Genomic DNA, 17,987 nt, shown 5'->3' on the forward strand with positions numbered 1-17,987 from the left:
ATGAATGAATGAATGAATGAATGAATAAATAAATAAATAAATAAATAAATAAATAAATAAATAAATGTGGGGTCGGGGAAGCTGGGGAGATAGCTCAGTTGATATGGTTCTTGCCATGCAAGCATGAAAACCTAAGTTCAGTCTACCCACAGAAAAGGCTGATTATGGTAGAATGCTTATAATTCCATTGCTGGGGTGGATGGAGAAGGTAGACAGAGATAGGGATCCTGGGACCTTCTAGCTAGCCAGCCTAGCCTAATTGATGAGCCCCAGGTCACATTCAGAGACTGCCTCAAAACACAAGGTGGAGATTACTGAGGAGACACTTGAGGTTGACCTCTGGCCTTCCAAATGCAAGTGCATGTACTGGTACTTGGCGCACACATGGACACACACACACACACAAACACACACACACATGAAAATTTTCAAATAAAAGAACTAGTTTTTCTGATATATTAGTTTAACTGTGCCAGCTTTCTTTTGACTGGTCTACATGATATATATTTTTCCAACTTATAAAACTATTGTATCTTTCATTTAAATTGTGTCTTCTTTCAGTAATATATAGTTGTGGTTTATAATAGTGTGTGTGTGTGTGTGTGTGTGTGTGTGTGTGTGTGTTGTCTTTTTGAGACAGGGGAGCTGTAGCCCCCGCTGGCCTGGAACTCACTATGTAGACCAGGCTAGCCTTGAACTTAGAGAGATCCACCTGCCTCTGCCTCCCAAGTGCTGGGATTAAAGGCATGCACCACCATGCCCGGCCAGTTTTTTTATTTTAATTGAAGTAGTCTGTTTAATATACTTACTGAAATATTTGGACTTTCATATATAATTTTTTCCTCTGTTGTCTATTTATCTCGTTTTATGTTTCTTTTTCTCTCTCTCTTTGCCTTTTTTTCTGGTACATGCATTTTTATTTTAGGTGAGTTTATTCTTTCATAATTCTGTGTGCATGTCTAATGTATTTTGGTTAAATTCCTCCCACCATTATCCACTTTTACCCTCTTCCCATCCCACGAAACCCCTTTATCCTAACAAGTCCTGCTGCCCTCATGTATTTACTTTTTTAGCCTACTTCATTTAATTAGGGTTGCCTGTCTGAGCATGGTGAGGAGTTATTTACTCAAGTAAGAGCAGTTTACCAGTAGTCACACCCACCCTTACCCCCAGCAGCCATTAACTGTCTGTAGCTGGTCGGGGAGGGTTGGTGTTCCTTGTTCCCATCTGACCAAGTTTGTTTTTTAAAACTATTCCTTCCTCTGGTATCGCTTGTTGGTTATACCTTCTTTAACCTTTCTTTTAATATAAAATAATAATTTTTACTACTCCTGGATAATGCTAAGACATCAGGATACCTTAACTCATCACTTACCGTATCTTAATCCATAGCAGTATATAACGTAATGCTTAGTATTACCACACACACACCTCCCGCATGCTATTTGTGTTGAATATCTTACACAACATGCACCATTTCTGTTACTGTTTTATACTATGAGTATTCATTAAAATGTACTTATGCCGTTTCCATTTCCTTCCTGTATTTCCATGCTTCATCTGGGAGCATTTTTCTTCTGCCTGAAGAATGTCCTCTCAGGGTTTAGTGTGTTTCCTTTAAAGTATGTCTGTTAGTGATGGATTCTGTTTTTGTTTTTCTGTAAATGTCTCTTTCTGTTTTACTTTCAAGGAATGTTTTCAGGATGTATCTTTGTTTTCAGTACTTTTACTGTAATGTGCCTTGCGACTCATAGCCCTTTTTGAATTTGTAGGCTAATGCCCTGTGTTATTTGAGAAAGTTCTTGGCCTCAATTTCTCCAAACATTGTTTTCCTTCTGCCTCTGCTATCTCAGTACCCATAAATTAGACCTTTTCACCCTGTTCAGTTTGTCTCTTATGTTCTAACCTGTGTTTTCTGTCCTTTTGCATCTCTGTAAAACTTATCTTGAGTTCTTTCTTTTTAAAGATTTATTTAAAAAAAAATTCTGTGTGTGGTGTGAATGTTTGTGCATGTACGTGCAGGTGCCCTTGGATGCCAGAAGAGGACATCAGATCCCCTGGAGCTGGAGTTATGGGTAGTTGTGAACCATTCAACATGGGCTCCTGGGGACCTTACTCCCATCCTCTGCAAGAGCAGCAAGCACACTAACTAACCATTTAAGTGATCTCTCTAGCCCTCATCTCAAATTCTTAATTTCTGCTATATTCTTTAATTCTAGAGTTTCTATTTTATTTCCTTTTCACACTTTCTAGTTTTTTGGATAAAATGCACTCGTTACCTGATTTCTTAACTATTTCGATCACTTTTGTTTTAAAGCCCCACCCCCACCTCCCAGTACTGAAGATGGAATCCAGAGCCTCCTATGTGTGGGTTAATCTCTACCATTCAGCTGTACATCAAGCCTATTGCTTTAACATTCTTATTAATAACTGCAGTGTCTGTACATCTGATTCTGTTGCACACTTGTATGCATACGTGTGTGCTTGGGTGTGTGCAGGTGCACATGTGTGGAGGCCAGAGTACAGTCTTGGCTGTCATTTCTCCTAAAGCACTGTCCACCTTGAGTTTTGTTTTGTTTTGTTTTCTTTTCTTTTCTTTTCTTTTCTTTTCTTTATTGATGTTTTCTTATCGTGTGCAGGCCTGAAGTTGAGATTGGGTATCGTCTCGATTGCTCTCTATTGAGGCAGGGTCTCTCAGCTGAATCCAGAGCTTGCCAATTTGACTAGTCTTAGCTAGCCAGCTTGCCCTGTCTCTTCCTCCTGAGTGCCAGGGTTACAACCAGCAACCATGTCTGCCCAGCATTTATGTGGATCCTAGGGATCTGAACTCCCATCCTCAGGCTTGGGCAGCAAGCACTTTATCCACTGAATCATCTCCCCAGCCACCCACCTTGTTTTTTGAGGCAATGTCTCTCACCTGCCTGGGGCTCACAGATTAGGGCTAGGCTGGCTGGCCAGCAAACCCCAGGGATTCCCCTGTCTCTCCCTCCCCATTTAGGTTCTCGTGCTTGTATGGCAAGCACTTTACTCACTGAACCCCCAGCCCTCTATTGCGTATTTTTTCTTAATGGTGTGTTTTTGTTTGTTTTCTTTCATTTCATACACAGGGTCTTGGTATGTGGCACAGGTTGGTCTTACCTGTAATCCTCCACCTCCTGAGTGCTTGAATTACAGGCATGCTCCATCGTGTCTAGCTCTTTTTTTTTTTTTTTTAAAGTTCTTGACATGTGGTTTTCACTTCTGGTATACCTGGTAAATTTTTGTCGGATTTCAATTATAATAAATGAGGTTATCTTCTTTACAGAGATAATGTTTGTTTCCTTCTGGCAAGCAGGATGGGATGTCACCTTAATTCAGTCATTGACTGAGCTGATTCAAAGCTTGACTGGTATACTTCTTACTCATTCTCGAATCCTGAGGGGTCTGTGATCAGAAGCCCAAATGTATTTGGTTCAGGTGGAATTCCAGTTTGCTTTCCTCCTGCCCCTTCACAGAGCTAGAAGCTCTAGCTGGCTTCACAGCCACTGCTTTCTCTTCAGCTTCTCAGCCTCTCTGTATGACTTAGCAATGGACTTAGCCTAGAAGGAGAAGTGGGTGTCGGGTATCTTTCACCCTTTTCAGCCCCCCTTCTCTCCAGGGTCTTGGCTTCTCTAGTGCCTTGACAGTATTCCAGTACCTGTAAACAAGTAGTTTTTATATTTTGTTCAACTTTCTGAAAGTTCTTGAACTACAGGAATTAATCTGCCTTTATTGGGAGAGGTCCCAGTTTTTAGACTTTTTGTCCTGAGAGATTTGAGGAAGCCTCGTTTCAAAGATTCAAGGTTCCAATAAAACACCCATGAAATATTACTGAAAATAGAATTTATAATTTGAATCGTAGCTCAGCAGGTGATTCTTTAAGATTCTTGCTTCAGACCAGGTGTGGTGGCATATGCTTATAATCCCAGCATTCAAGAGTTAATATATATATATATATATATATCTTTTTTTTCTTTAAAAAAATATTTTAGGAGCTGGAAAGATGGCTCAGTGGTTAAGGGCACTGATTGTTCTTGCAGAGGACCCAGGTTCTATTCCCAGCACCCACATGGCAGCTACGAACTGTCCTTAACTCCAGTTCCAGGGGAATCTGAAGCCCTCTTCTGACCTCCGTGGCATTGCACAACACAGGTGCACTCACATACATGCAGGCAATGCACTCATACACATAAAATAAAAATACTAAATAAAATATCTTTAAAATATTTTATGGGGACTGGAGAGATGGCTCAGTAATTAAGAGCACTGACTGCTCTTGCAGAGGACCTGGGTTCAGTTCCTCAGCACTTACCTGGCAGCCAAGAACTGTCTGTAACTCCAGTTTCAGGGGATCCAGTGCCCTCTTCTGATCTCCATGGACATTGCACAACACAGGTTCACTTTCATACATTCAACCAATATACTCATATGCACAAAATAATAAAAATAATAGTTTTAAAATTTTTTTAAATTGTATTATCTCTAAATATGATAGCATACACCTTTAATCCCAGAAATCTAGAGGCAGAGGCAGGTAAATCTCTGTGACTTTGAGGCCAGTCTGGACTACATAGTGAGACCCTGTCTCAAAAACCAAAAACTAAAACAAAATTTATGTGCCTAAGTTTTTTGCCTGCATGTATGTAAGTGCACCACATGTGTGCAATGCTAGTGGAGGCCAGACGAAGGTGATGGGTCCCATAGAAAGGAGTTCTGGTGTTCACTAGCTGCCATGTAGGTGCTGGGAATTGAACCCGGGTCCTTTGCAAGAGTACCAGTTGCCCTTAACCACTGAGCCATCTTTCCAGCACAGATTTTTTTAATACCAGATTCTTTAATACCTTAGTTTATATTTGTTCTTTTTTTCTGATACAAAACATGGGAAAGTAATCTGATGAGGGACTCTTTATCCTATTTCATTCCATTGGGGGTTTATTATTTTGACCTTAACTTTAAACATGTGTGTGTGTATGTATGTGTGTGTGTGTGTGTGTGTGTGTGTGTGTGTGTGTGTGTGTGTGTGTGTGTGTATTACCTAGGCAGGGGATCCTGGGCTGTATATGTTTGTGTGGGTATGGGCATGTTGTGGAGGTCAGAAGTCTCTTCCTCCATCACTCTCCACCTTTATTTTTTGCAATAGAGTCTCTCATAGGACCTGAATTATGGATGGTAAGGATCTGAATTCAGGTTCTCAAGCTTAGGTAGCAGGCACTTTACCTACTGAGCCATCTCCTCAGCCCCTGTTCTTACTTTCTAGTCCTACTAAAATTGAGAACAAGGGTGTGATGATTAGCATTGTCAACTAATGCTATCCAGAGAATCCAGAATCACCTGGGAGATGAGCCTTTGGGCATGCCTAGGGAGAATTATCTTTTTTTTCAGGGGGGGGTGGATATCTTGATTATATTAAATAATGTGAGAAGACCTATCTTACCTGTGGGTAGAACCATTACCTGCGCAGGGGATCCTGGGCTGTATAGTAGAGAGAAGGAACTGGGCAGCAGCTTGCAGGCATTCATTCCCTTTTCCGACTGGGAATGTAATGTGACCAGCTGCTTCACTGCCTTGCTTTCTCTGCTATGATAAACTATATCTTGAACTATGAGGTAAAATAAACCCTTCCTTCCTTAAGTTACCTTTTGTCAGGGTATTTTATCACAGCAACGGGAAAAGGAACTAAGACCAACGGGCTGAGGAGATGGCTCAATGGATAAAGCACTTGCCATGCAAGCATGAGAACCAGAGTTCAGATCCCCAGGACCCACAAAGATGCTGGGTGGCTGTGGCAGCCCACCTATAATCCCAGCCCTCAGGAGGCAGAGATGAGGGATCTCCAAAGCAAATGGCTAGCTACACTAGCCAAACTGGTGAGCTCTGGGTTCAAGTGAGAGACCCTGCCTCAATATATAAGGTGGAAAGCAATGAAGGATGATACCCAATATGCAAAACACATGCATGCACATCAACACACACATGCATATGCATCACACAAACACATACATACATACATACATACATACATACATACATAGACTGAGAACAATTCTATTCATGACTTTTTAAATTTCATTTTATTTGTGTGTATCTGTGTGTTTGTGTATGATGTATGTGTGTAGGCACAAGTATATACCACATATGCAAAGGTCAGAAAACATTTTTAAAAGATTTAAATTTTTATTTTTAAGTGTGTGTGTGTCTGTGCACGCACATGTGTGTGTGCGTGCGTCCATGCACGCATGCAGTGTGTGCACAAGTGTGGGTGTCCGTGGAGACCAGAAACATCGGGTCCCCCTGGAGCTGGAGTTACAGTTGTGAGCTACTTGACATGGGTGTTGTGAACCAAACAGGTCTTCTACAGGAGCAATAAGTGCTCTTAACCACTGAGCCATCTCTCCAGCTCCTTAAAGAGAATTTCTTTTTCTTTTCTTTTCCTTTTTTTTTTTTTTTTTTTTTTGTTGTGTGTGTGACAGGGTCTCATGTAGCCCAGGCTGAGGATGGTCTTGAATTTCTGATCCTCTTGCCCTAAATTAGCCTCTCAAGTGCTGAGACCACAGGAATGCCCCACCATACCTAGTTTATGCAGTTCTGAGGACTGAACCCAGTATTACATGCTGGGCAAGCACTCTGTTACCTGGGCTATATCCCCAGCGCTAGGACAACTTTTTGAAGTTGATTGTCTCTTTTACATGGATTCCAGGGATCAAACTAGATCTCCAAGCACCTTTACCTGCTGAATCATCTTGCTGGCTCCTACTCATGGTATACTTTTTCTTAATAAATGAATATATTTAACCAAGGTGTCTTGAAAGCAGTGATTTTCCCCAGAGGAATTGGGTAAAAGAGCAATTTCTAGGATCATTTTAAGTAGATAGAGGCAGTGTTTTTGCAAGCCTCTAGTACATTTCAGTCTTAATCTATATCAACTGTTGTTTATGCATTTTTAATTTATCAAAAAATATTTATTAAATATCTACACTGACCGGGCATAGTGCTGCATGCCTGTAGTCTTAGCACTTGGGAGGCAGAAGCAGGAGGATTGTAGCAAACTTGAGTCCCATCTGATCTAGAGAGTGAGTTTCAGCCCAGCCAGACTATAAACTGAGACCCTGTCTAGAATGAATGAATGAATATCCATCTACAATGTATCAGGCTCTCTGTTGCCTGAGGAAACCTTGATTAAAGACAGCCTTGTCAAGACCCCCACTTTGGTGAAATAGTCATGTTGACAGGAAACACCAACTATGATAAAGGGATGCTCAGGACACCTTGGAAGCCCAAGGCAGCTCATTAATTGTGGAATGAAATAGTACTAGTTAAGGAATACCTGGAGCTCTTTTTTTCTTTTTTTTTTTTTTTTGGTTTTTTGAGACAGGGTCTCCTTGTAGCCACAGCTGGCCTGGAACTCGCTATGGAGCTATGGAGACCAGGCTGGTCTTGATCTCACAAAGATCCACCCGCCTTTCTACCTCCCACGTGCTGGGATCAAAGGTATGCACCACCACACCTAGCTGGGTTTTTTTTAGCTTACAAAGAATTAGTTTCATTACACATTTTTCAAACTAGAGCTCTATCTTAAAGGATACTTGGAGAGCTAACATTACGCAGGTTAAGTTCAGACATTAGATTGCTCTTTACACTTCTTCAAAATGTAGAATTCTGAGTTATGGCTTAAGACAATAAACCTGATGTTGAGAATTTAACCATATGGACTGTGCCATTGTAAGCACTTTATATGAATTAACTCATTTTACCATCACAACAGCTGTGCTAGACAGGTTCAGATAAGGGAACAATAAAGATAATGCAGGTCATTACTGGTAGAACCTCACTCAAACTTTTGTGGACTTATCCCAAAGGTATGCTCATTAACATTTAATTGCCCTGTTTCCCCATAGATTATGGCCACCATATTCTTTTGTTTTTCCATAAACTTTAGAGAAAGTAACAAGTTTAAAGCCGTGGAAGCTAAGCGCTATATGTGCTTTGCCATGAATGCAGTGTTTGTATTGTCACTGGCTTAAGCTGCAAGCATGTTGCTCAGACATCTTAGACTCAGTCACTACACTATCCTTAGATCAGATCTGTAGTGCAATCAACTTAACAGGATTTACCTGTTAAAACTTGTTTCTGAAAAGAAATCCAGTTTGGCTTGGTTTGGGTTTGGCATTTTTTTATGGCTGGAGGGGTAAGAGGATAACATATCCATTTTTAAAACTGAAACATTGTACTCGGATACTGCCTAGCTCCCACCTTTACAGTGAAGTTTCTTTTGAGGATTTCAGTTTATTTTTCTTTTGTTGTTGTTCTTCCACTTGTTGCTATTGTTGGTTTGTTTTCTGTTTCCTTCGGCCTCCCTTTTTTTGCTTCTTGTTTAGGATTCTGTAGATTTCAAGTAAAAGAAATCCAATTCAAAGTAGTGACTATTGAAGTAATACTAGGAAGACGAAGCAAATGAGCAGACTAGCTCCTGGAAAAGGTCATTGAGTGATGGAGTTGAAGGCTTGGTCCCCCTAATCCTCTTCTCTACCTCTGTCTCTAATTTTTACTTTTCTGTTTTGTGTTAACTTCTTTCCTGTCACTCCTGGTCTTACTTGGTAGTAAGGTAGACCAGGTTTAGTTTAGCTCAGTTTAATGAGTCTAGAGAAAAGTTTATTTCTCCAACATCTGCTCAGTGTATCTGAATCCCAAGAGAAGATTCTGGTTCAGCATGGATCAGGTTCATGTCCTTTTGACCAATCATTCTGAGCAGGGAGGTGAAATGCTGTAATCATTTAGACGAAGAGTAGATGATTGTTCCTGGGTGGAAATGTGAGGAACACAGACCTGCCGAGACCACATGTAAAAAAACCATTTTGTATATTTGTATTCCCAGCACTGGGAAGGAGACAGGAAGATCCCTGGGGCTTACTGGCCAGCCAGCCTAGCATGTTCAGTGAGCATCTGGCCAGTGAGAGACCCTGTCTTAAAAAATAAGGAGTTTGATGCATGAAGAATGACACTCAAGGCTTCTACAAACACGGGAACACACATACCTGTGCACCACACACATATATCCACATAAATACATATGCATGTGCACCTCACACATACATTCATATAAGCACACACACACACACACACACACACATATACATACACAGAATAAAAAAGTTTTTAAACATGACAGGACCGAATTCATTAAATGTTATTACAAGCAAATTGTTTTCCATATTTTAAGTGTTCTATTGAAAAGAACACTTCAAGTGATTGGTTTGTTAAAGATTTTATGTTCCTTTTAAATGAGCTGATGTGAAAATGGGTGGTTTTAACATATATTTGTCTTAGTAGATCCATGGGTTAAGTACTTAATTGTATTCAAGATATTTTTATCATCTGGATAACTATGTTTTAAATCTTAAAAATCTTTTAATTATACTTCCCTTAGTATTTTGTCTTTTAATGCAAATGCTACATTGTTAAATACAATTAACATATTTAAATCATTTGAATATTGACTTATTTCCATTTTATCCTTAGGAATTGAGAGAAAGTTATAATACACAGCAGTTAGCCATCGAACAACTTCATAAGATCAAACGTGACAAATTGAAGGAAATTGAAAGAAAGAGATTAGAGCAAATACAGAAAAAGAAGTTAGAAGATGAGGCTGCAAGGTAACCAATATAACTGATATATTTATTATAACTATATTGTTATTAAAATTCTTTGTTGCACATATATTTATGAAAATTTAGAGGTAATAAAAGTATTTTGAGCTGCTAATCAGATTCTAAATTTTATAAATTCAGTCATCCTTTTAGGTATTGAGTTTTCAGTAACTAATTTTATGTTCCATTAGTGAAAGATGAGGACATTGGAGTCAGAACCTGGATCAGAATTCTTGGTCTACCACTTACTATCCGATGGCCTTAGTTAGCAGCAGCTGCTTTATCTTTCTGAACCTCAGTTCCTCCATTTGATAAAAGAAGCACTGCTCCTTTTAAATAAATACTGTAGTGGAAGTGTCAGATATATATATTGCAAATTGCACATAGTAAGCTCTCATTAGTTCTGTATCTCTCTACAAAATCTACTTTTTCCTGAAATATCACAAAAGACAAATAATTTAAAAACTCAGTATCAAATGCTATGTTGATGTACTTTTCTTTGTGACACTAAGATACCTTGATTGTCTCCATTTATAGCAGAGAAGGAAGAAGATTGTGATATCTGAAGCATAGAACCTTTCTGTTAGAAATTGTGCATTTTTTTTGTCTGTAAAGTCCTTTTATTATACATTCCTTTGTTTTTCCAAGTTCTCCAATGTCAGAACTAGTATAATTAGTTAACAAATATCAGTGAGCCAATATTTTTTGTTTTATTAACGGGTAGGTAGATAACGTCTGTGAACGAGTTAACAGTTACTATGGAAGTAGGATAGATATATTCCACTTAGTAGGACTGTATCCTTAGCAGCTCCAAACAGCCAATTCCAGCTCATTTTTGTGGAGTGACTGTTGACTGTGATGTGCAGATCAACCCTGGTTTACTCCTTGCTCCTGAATTCCTCATACATCTAACAGTAGATTTAGACAAATTAATCCCCTACTTCTGTGGCTTCCTACCCAGAGATAATAGACTAACATAGAAGTGGGGAGTGGGGCAGGGAGCTCGCTGTCAGTAAAGTGCTTTTCTTACAAGTACTGTGACCTAGGTTTGATCTCCAGAACCCATGTAAAAATGTTGGGTAGTAGATCACATCTATAATTCCAACTCACTGACCAGCCAATCTAGCCTAATTAATAAACTCTGGGCCAATGAGACACCCTGTCTTAAAGTAAGTGAGCAGTGTTTCTGAAGATTGACACGTGTAAATTGTCTTCTGGACCCTATATGCACGCTAACACACATGAGCATCTGTGTACTTATATGCATGACCACCCACATATCCACATATACCCACACATATGCATGCACACATGCATTAAAAAATAATAATATAGAAGTAGAGACAGTGAAATTCTTCATTTGATACTCAAGTTGTGCTACTTAACATTGCACAAGGGATCTGTGCAATGGTCGAGCACACAATCACTAAACCACCATTTTCTGTTGACGCATGTAGCTCTTGATACCTGTTCATCCCACAGTTTCTTTCAGGACAACAAATCTTAGTAGTAATAAATACTTTTATTTCATTCATCTTTGTACATTAATATACAGTAATGCATTACTGTAATAAAGGGAAGGAATCAAAGGAACACACAGTACATGTAGGATCTTCTCAGCCCAAGCTACATGTTAGTACTGCACCTTGATTTGCTGCTTGTCTATTTGCTTCTAAATTATTGGTAAGTTAGGTTTTCACATTATAAATGGGTCGTCATCTGGTGCTGGACTAGTTTTTCACCCATTAGCTTTGTCAGATTTTCCAGGCTTTAATGGACTCTCTGTCCCACTAAATATATGCTAAGTACCCTGATACTGTGTTTTTTATAATACTATGGTAAATCCAGTGAAGGCCACTAGGTCATCTTTGACTTGGAGGCATGTAGGGGAAAGTTATGGTGGAACTGGGAAGAAGACTGTTAGTTGAAATTAAGTAAGAACTACAAGAAAAGCCTTGTCCTCAAAGGAGACCCAGATTTCAGCTGGGCAGAACTTCTGGTAGAAGCATGCTGTGATGTGATAGAAGGTGAAGGGTTTACAAAAGATTAAGAGGATGCTAGTACCAGGATGATCAACCAGAATTATGAAGTGTGAAATGATTTGGGAGTGAAGAGAAAGGATTATGAAGAGCCTTCCTTTTTTTTTTTTTTAGACAGAATTTCCCATTTTTTCAGCAATTAAGGAAGAGACCTCAAATTAAGCCAAGGTTCCCACTTTGATGGGGTATGAATGGTCCCCAGTCCGACAGTGCCTGACCACAGTCTTTGCTACTTTGATAGTACTGAGGCTTATGGAAGGTACTAAATTTAGTGGTAGCAACTCTTTCTCAGAATAAGGCCATAAAATTACACAAGAGAGAACTATAATGTATATTAGTTCCAATACTAAAATAATGAAGTCTGATCACAGACACTGCTCTTGTATGTCATAGACACATGCCCAGAAATATGACCCATAGCGGGAAAATGCTGTTGTATAAGTGAATGTAAAGACTTTAGGAGGTGATCATATAAAAAGTTAAGTGATCTTTCTAGAACATTTCTCCTTTCCACAGCTGTGAATTAATGCCCTAGACAGAGACTAGGTAGGATAATGGGAATAGAAACTAAAAGGCAGGCCTTACAGAGAAACTGGACAGAATTTTTAGATTTGCTGCTTGGTTCCATTTTCACTTTTTTTCCCCCTTGGACTTAGAGATGGCTGGCCTGAGGGAAGTACAAGTGTGGGAAGCTTCCAGCTGTGCTCTGCAGCTCATCTTTAGTGTACCAGTTTTGACTGACTGATTCACCTTCATTCCTCAGTTCCACTGTTTCTCTCCATCCCTCAGTTAACACCTCCTTGCTAGTTCTCCCACTAACAGGATCCATATCTTCTGTTAGGCTTGTTTAGTTGTTGGATGGTTTGATTTTGGTATACAACATTTTAGGACATAGGCAAACTCTTTGTTTCTCTTATTTAAAGGAAAGCAAAGCAAGGAAAAGAAAACTTGTGGAGAGAAAGTATTAGAAAGGAGGAAGAAGAAAAACAGAAGAGACTTCAGGAAGAAAAGTCACAAGAGAAAATTCAAGAAGAGGAACAAAAAACTGAGGCCAAACAAAGTACTGATAAAGGTAGTTTTTTTCCCCATCTGAGGCAGAGCAACGAAAGTGACAAGAACAGAGATCTGATGAGAGGCGAAAATAATAATAATAACAATAACAACCACAACAACAGCAACAACTAGAACAATGCTGATTTTAGAGTTAGAAAAAAAATCATTTAAATGAAACTTGGATGAAAAGTGTATAAGCATATTAAAATAGGGTGACAGGGTAGAAATCTTAACATAACAAGATGAAGAGAATAATCATTGTGGACTAACCCAAGAGACCCTGATGCAGTTTTCAAAATGGAAATGATTTAAAGTATGTATTTAACCAGTATAAATAAGCTACTTATTTGAGTGAAACAATAATAAAATTTTGTCTTTGCACTCATTAAATTTTCTTAGAAGGTACACTTTGTTTTCAATACACTTCAGAGCCCATTCCTAAAACACTTCAATATTATATCTGCTTTTAGATGAGTAAAATTTTGGATCCATAATAATGATACATGTTTAAAATTTTACAAGTCATTTATTTAAAAAACAAAGTAGCTGGGCACTGTGGCACATGCCTTTAATCCCAGCACTCAACAGGCAGAGACAAGTGGATCTCTGTGAGTTCAAGGCCAGCCTCAGCTACATACCTAGACCCTGTCTCAAACAAACAAAAAGACCAAAACAACTAATACATCCCTCAACTCTTGCCAGCAAAGCTTTCTTATATAACAGATGCACACAGAAGGTCACAACTGGCTAAGTTTTAGAGAATAAGTGGCTGTAGAAGTGTGTGTCCCTGGATAGGACTCATTTATTAAACCTCACCCACTCAGGGTTCAGGGACTGTTGCCAAAGAAGGGGGCAGAAAGATTGTAAGAGTCAAGGTTGGTGCATGAACATAGGAAACAGAGGCCTTCAGGCCACTGGGAATTTGCTCATATGAACTTGCAGTAATGATGACAGCATGCATAAGACCCATGCCAACTCAATCAGACAAAAACCCAGCATAGAATGAGCAAAATGGGCAGCAGGCCCAAACCCTAGCCTAGGAACTATTGGCAACTGATTACTACTGGGTGAGGGAGAGTAGATCTTCGTTAGGATCTCTAGATAGGCTGACTAGACTCCAATGGATGAACTTGCACTGAAGGACATTTGGGTACAAATGCTTTCTTAACATATATGACAGAATGCATGAAATCTGGTGGGGGGGCTATGGGGGGGCACAGGTCAGGGAGGGGAGTCTAAATTTGATTAAGTTATATTATATGAAATACACAAAAACTCAATAAAAATATGTTTTTAAAAAAATTTTTTAAAGACCAAAATAGAACATTTTTAATCTCATCAAGTATATTTCTGAGCTCTTCTATTTTTCCTTTAGAACAGTGTTGATAAGCCTATAGCTCTTTCTGCACCCAGTCCTGTTTACTTGCTGACCTCATTTGTGACTTCCCTTTTGTACATTGCTTCTGTATTATAGTGTCACCTCCACAGATCTAACCATGCCTCTCTCTATGCTTAGTTCATTCCACTTTGTACAACCTGATCTGCCTGACTCCCACACTTCTCCTTAGATCCATGTGCATGTCTCACCTTACAAGTTACCAATTTAACTGTCTCCTACTTAAGACAAATGTTTTTCTTTGCTTTATATTGACTCTATGACTTGGCAAGATATTTACATCCTAACAAGTCTAAATTAAGTGGATTCTCATTATATTACTTAATACTTGATTTTTTTTTCTTTTAGATTTTAAAAACTATTAAGTCATGGAAAAGATTTGGATACTCAAAAGTAGGGAATTATAACAGTTATCTTCTCTTTAGGTGATACAGCTAGTGCTTTGGTGAATTATAAAGCTTTATACCCCTTTGAAGCAAGGAGCCATGATGAGATGAGTTTTAATTCTGGGGATATAATTCAGGTGAGAAATGAAGACTTTTTCTCATGAATAAGCTAAACATAACACATTGTACTATACTACTTTCTATAATAATGTTAACTATAATTGTACATTTTTCTTTTCTTTTTCTTTTTTTGGTCTTTTTGAAACAGGGTCTCCCTATAACCCCAGCTGGCCTGGAACTCATAGAGATCCACCTGCCTCTGCCTCCCAAGTGCTGGGACTACAGGTGTGCGCCACCACACCCGGCTTCTAATTTTACATATTTCTAAAAATATTTAACTTCTCTCATTTAGCCCTGCAGCATACCCGACAGCTGCATAGGATAGCCATTGCTGCCATGTTGTAGGCAGGAAAGCTTACACTCACACAGACTCTAAACTGTCAGCCTTGCAGTGACAGAGTGGGATAGAGGTGTGACTTTTGATTCTAAGTCCAGTGTTCTTTTCACTATGCCATATTGGTTCCCATCATAAAAGATGACACCAATTTTGTTATTTTACTAAATTTTCAATACAGCTTTGTGGGGTTGATTATTTTCTATCAACTACTAAAAGAGTTGAAGCAATTAAGTTTTACAGTTGTAACTGGACTTTGACCATTTGGTCTTGGAACAGGTCTTTGTTGCATTATCACAATCCATGTAAAATGGATGATTAAAAAAATACATTGGAAGTCATGTATGGTAAAGCCAATATCATATAATAGAAAGAGTACAAGCTTTAGAAACCATGAACTGGGATTTTAGTTCTGGATGATACCAGAATTATATCTCAATAAGCCATTATTAAGCAAAAGAGTTAAATAATACATCTACATATGTAGATGATCCAGTCATGCCATTTACCCCAGAGAATAGAAATTATATGTCCATACAAACACAAGCATTCATAGCACCTTTATTTTTAATAGCTAAAAACTAAAAACCCAAATGTCTATCTGTAGATAAGAGGATGAACGAATTATGGTACACCCATATAATTCCAATAAAAAGGAATGACATTCATACTACAACATAGATGGATCCCAAAACAATTATTTTATATACAAGGAGGCAAACAAAACAGGATGCATATTTTATTATTTTATTCATAGAAAATGCAAACTAAACTGTAGTGACATAAATCAGGCCAGTGTTTTCATGAAGATATGGTAAGGAGCAAGAGGGAAAGCTTAGAAAGGAACAAGAGGAAACTTTGGGAGGTGATGGATATGTTTATTATTCTTGTTTATGGTGGTTTTTCAAAGGCATATAAATATGTCAAAACATGACATTTAACACTAATAGAAAATTTATGTTAATTGCAAAGAGCAATTTTTAAAATTAGAGCTGCTTTTAAAAATTGTGGCGGGGGCAGGGCTGGAGAGATGACTCAGTGGTTAAGAGCACTGACTGCTCTTACAGAGGACCCAGGTTTGATTCCCAGCATCCATATGGTGGCTAACAATCATTCATAACTGCAGTTCCAGGGGGTCTGTCACCCTTTTCTGACCTCTGCAGGCATTATATGACATGGGTATACTTACATACATGAAGGCAGTATATTCATACACATAAAATAAAAATAATAAAATATTTTTTAAAAACCTTAAAAAATGGTGGTAGAAGGGAAGGAACTAAGAGGCTGTGGGATAGAACATAGGGGAGGGGAATGAATTAAAACACAGTAATGACATGCGTGAAAATGCCTTGATAAAATCCATGATTTAAAAATATTAATTTTTAATTAATTTAAAATAGTAATTAATAATTTTAAAATATTAGTGGATTTTAGCTGGGCATGGTGGCACCTGCCTCTAATGCCAGCACTCAGGAGGCAGAGGCAAGTGGATCTCTGTGAGTTCAAGGCCAGCCTGGTCTACATAGAGAGTTCCAGGCCAGCTGGGCTATAAAGGAGACCCTTTCTCAAAAGAAATTTAATGGATTCTACATGATTTTGATGACTATAACACTGTCAGATCTGTGTTGTAGAAAGGTATGGAAAATAGAGTTCAGGAGAGACAGTGGCATATTCATTTACTTACTGAAGTAAGCAGGCATGTACTGTACTAGATGAAATTGATAAAGGCACACAGATGGCTGGAAGAGAGATATGTCCATATGTAATACAGTATGATAATGCTGATTATGACAGCATTTGAAGAGATAATTGTACATAAATAACATAGTATGGTAGTGTTGATTATAACAGTGTATATGGGATAACACTGGCCTAGGTTGGAGCAGTTAACAGAGTCTTGAATGTGAGTAAAGATTATAACAATTAGTGTGAAACAAAAAAGGCTTCTATAAATTATTGAGGATGAGGTAGGAAAAAAATTAAGAACAATTTTTAGAGACAAAGTCAGCAGTTTGGATATAGGAATATAGTAGAGATAAAAGCTATTGATTTTTATTTACAATGACTTAGTTCTTTGATGGTAAGAATAATAGAAATCTAATAGAAATAGAGAATTCAGGACTAGAATTAGAATTGGAGAGAGGGATTCAATCTTAAACTTGAGTTGGAAGTCCCCATGAGACATCTGATTGGGAATAACCTTGAAAAGAGTTCAAAGTGTAGGATTGTCCTTTTGGACAGAAGTCCATTCTGAGAACAGAGATTTAGGATTCATTATTCCATAAGAGCACTGACAAAATGGCAGGAGCAAATGAGCCTCTTCAGGAAGTGCATAGCATGAGACAAGAAAACTAATGATAAAACTTGAGGAACCATTAATGTTTAAGGTAGTGACCAGGAAGAAAGGCAAGAGGCATCAAGTGAAGTTCGAAGGCTTTCATACTGTAGGATAAAAATGTTTAAAAGAAAAATAATTGGAAGATCACCTTATATGTTTTACCAGTTGGAAAATAGTACTCTGAAGCTTCTAGTTAAAGAGTCCAAAAGACTGCAGTAGTAGCAAAGAAAACTAAGCCCCAAAAGTTGACTAATTATATTGAAAGTTTACAAGAAAGGATATGTAATCAGAATATTTCATGAGTCAGATGGGAGGGACTTCTATAGATATAACATAAATGCTAATTATACTTTAACAAAATTATAATATTGGTAGAGTAAGAAGATGTAAAGAGAGATAAATCTTCATTTCCTGTTACCAAAAGTCAGTAGATAATGCCTAAAGCTGAAAAATCCAAGAAATAACACTCTAAATAGTACTATTTTAAACTGGTCATGGTCGTTTACGCCTGTAATCCCCACTTGTGGGGATAAGACAAGAGAATTGCACAATTTCAAGGCTAACTAGGGCTATAGTGAGTGCGACCCTGTCTCAAAAAGAGAAATGAATATATATATATATATATATAGAGAGAGAGAGAGAGAGAGAGAGAG

The 17,987-nt window shown here is 38.2% G+C and overlaps 1 protein-coding gene across 3 annotated transcripts in view; it reads left to right on the forward strand.

Annotated features, from left to right (window-relative positions):
- Itsn2 (intersectin 2) overlaps positions 1-17,987 on the forward strand; it is a 144,172-nt gene that overhangs the window by 65,187 nt on the left and 60,998 nt on the right. For all 3 annotated transcript variants that reach the window (XM_008848726.3, XM_008848736.3, XM_029553850.1), the window contains 3 exons: positions 9,535-9,671; positions 12,628-12,776; positions 14,579-14,676. In XM_008848726.3, the coding sequence (XP_008846948.1) occupies positions 9,535-9,671; positions 12,628-12,776; positions 14,579-14,676 (384 nt within the window). The remainder of the gene's footprint in view (positions 1-9,534; positions 9,672-12,627; positions 12,777-14,578; positions 14,677-17,987) is intronic.

The sequence above is a fragment of the Nannospalax galili genome, unplaced genomic scaffold, assembly GCF_000622305.1.
Source record: "Nannospalax galili isolate Female #2095 unplaced genomic scaffold, S.galili_v1.0 scaffold1191, whole genome shotgun sequence".
Taxonomy (NCBI): domain Eukaryota; kingdom Metazoa; phylum Chordata; class Mammalia; order Rodentia; family Spalacidae; genus Nannospalax; species Nannospalax galili.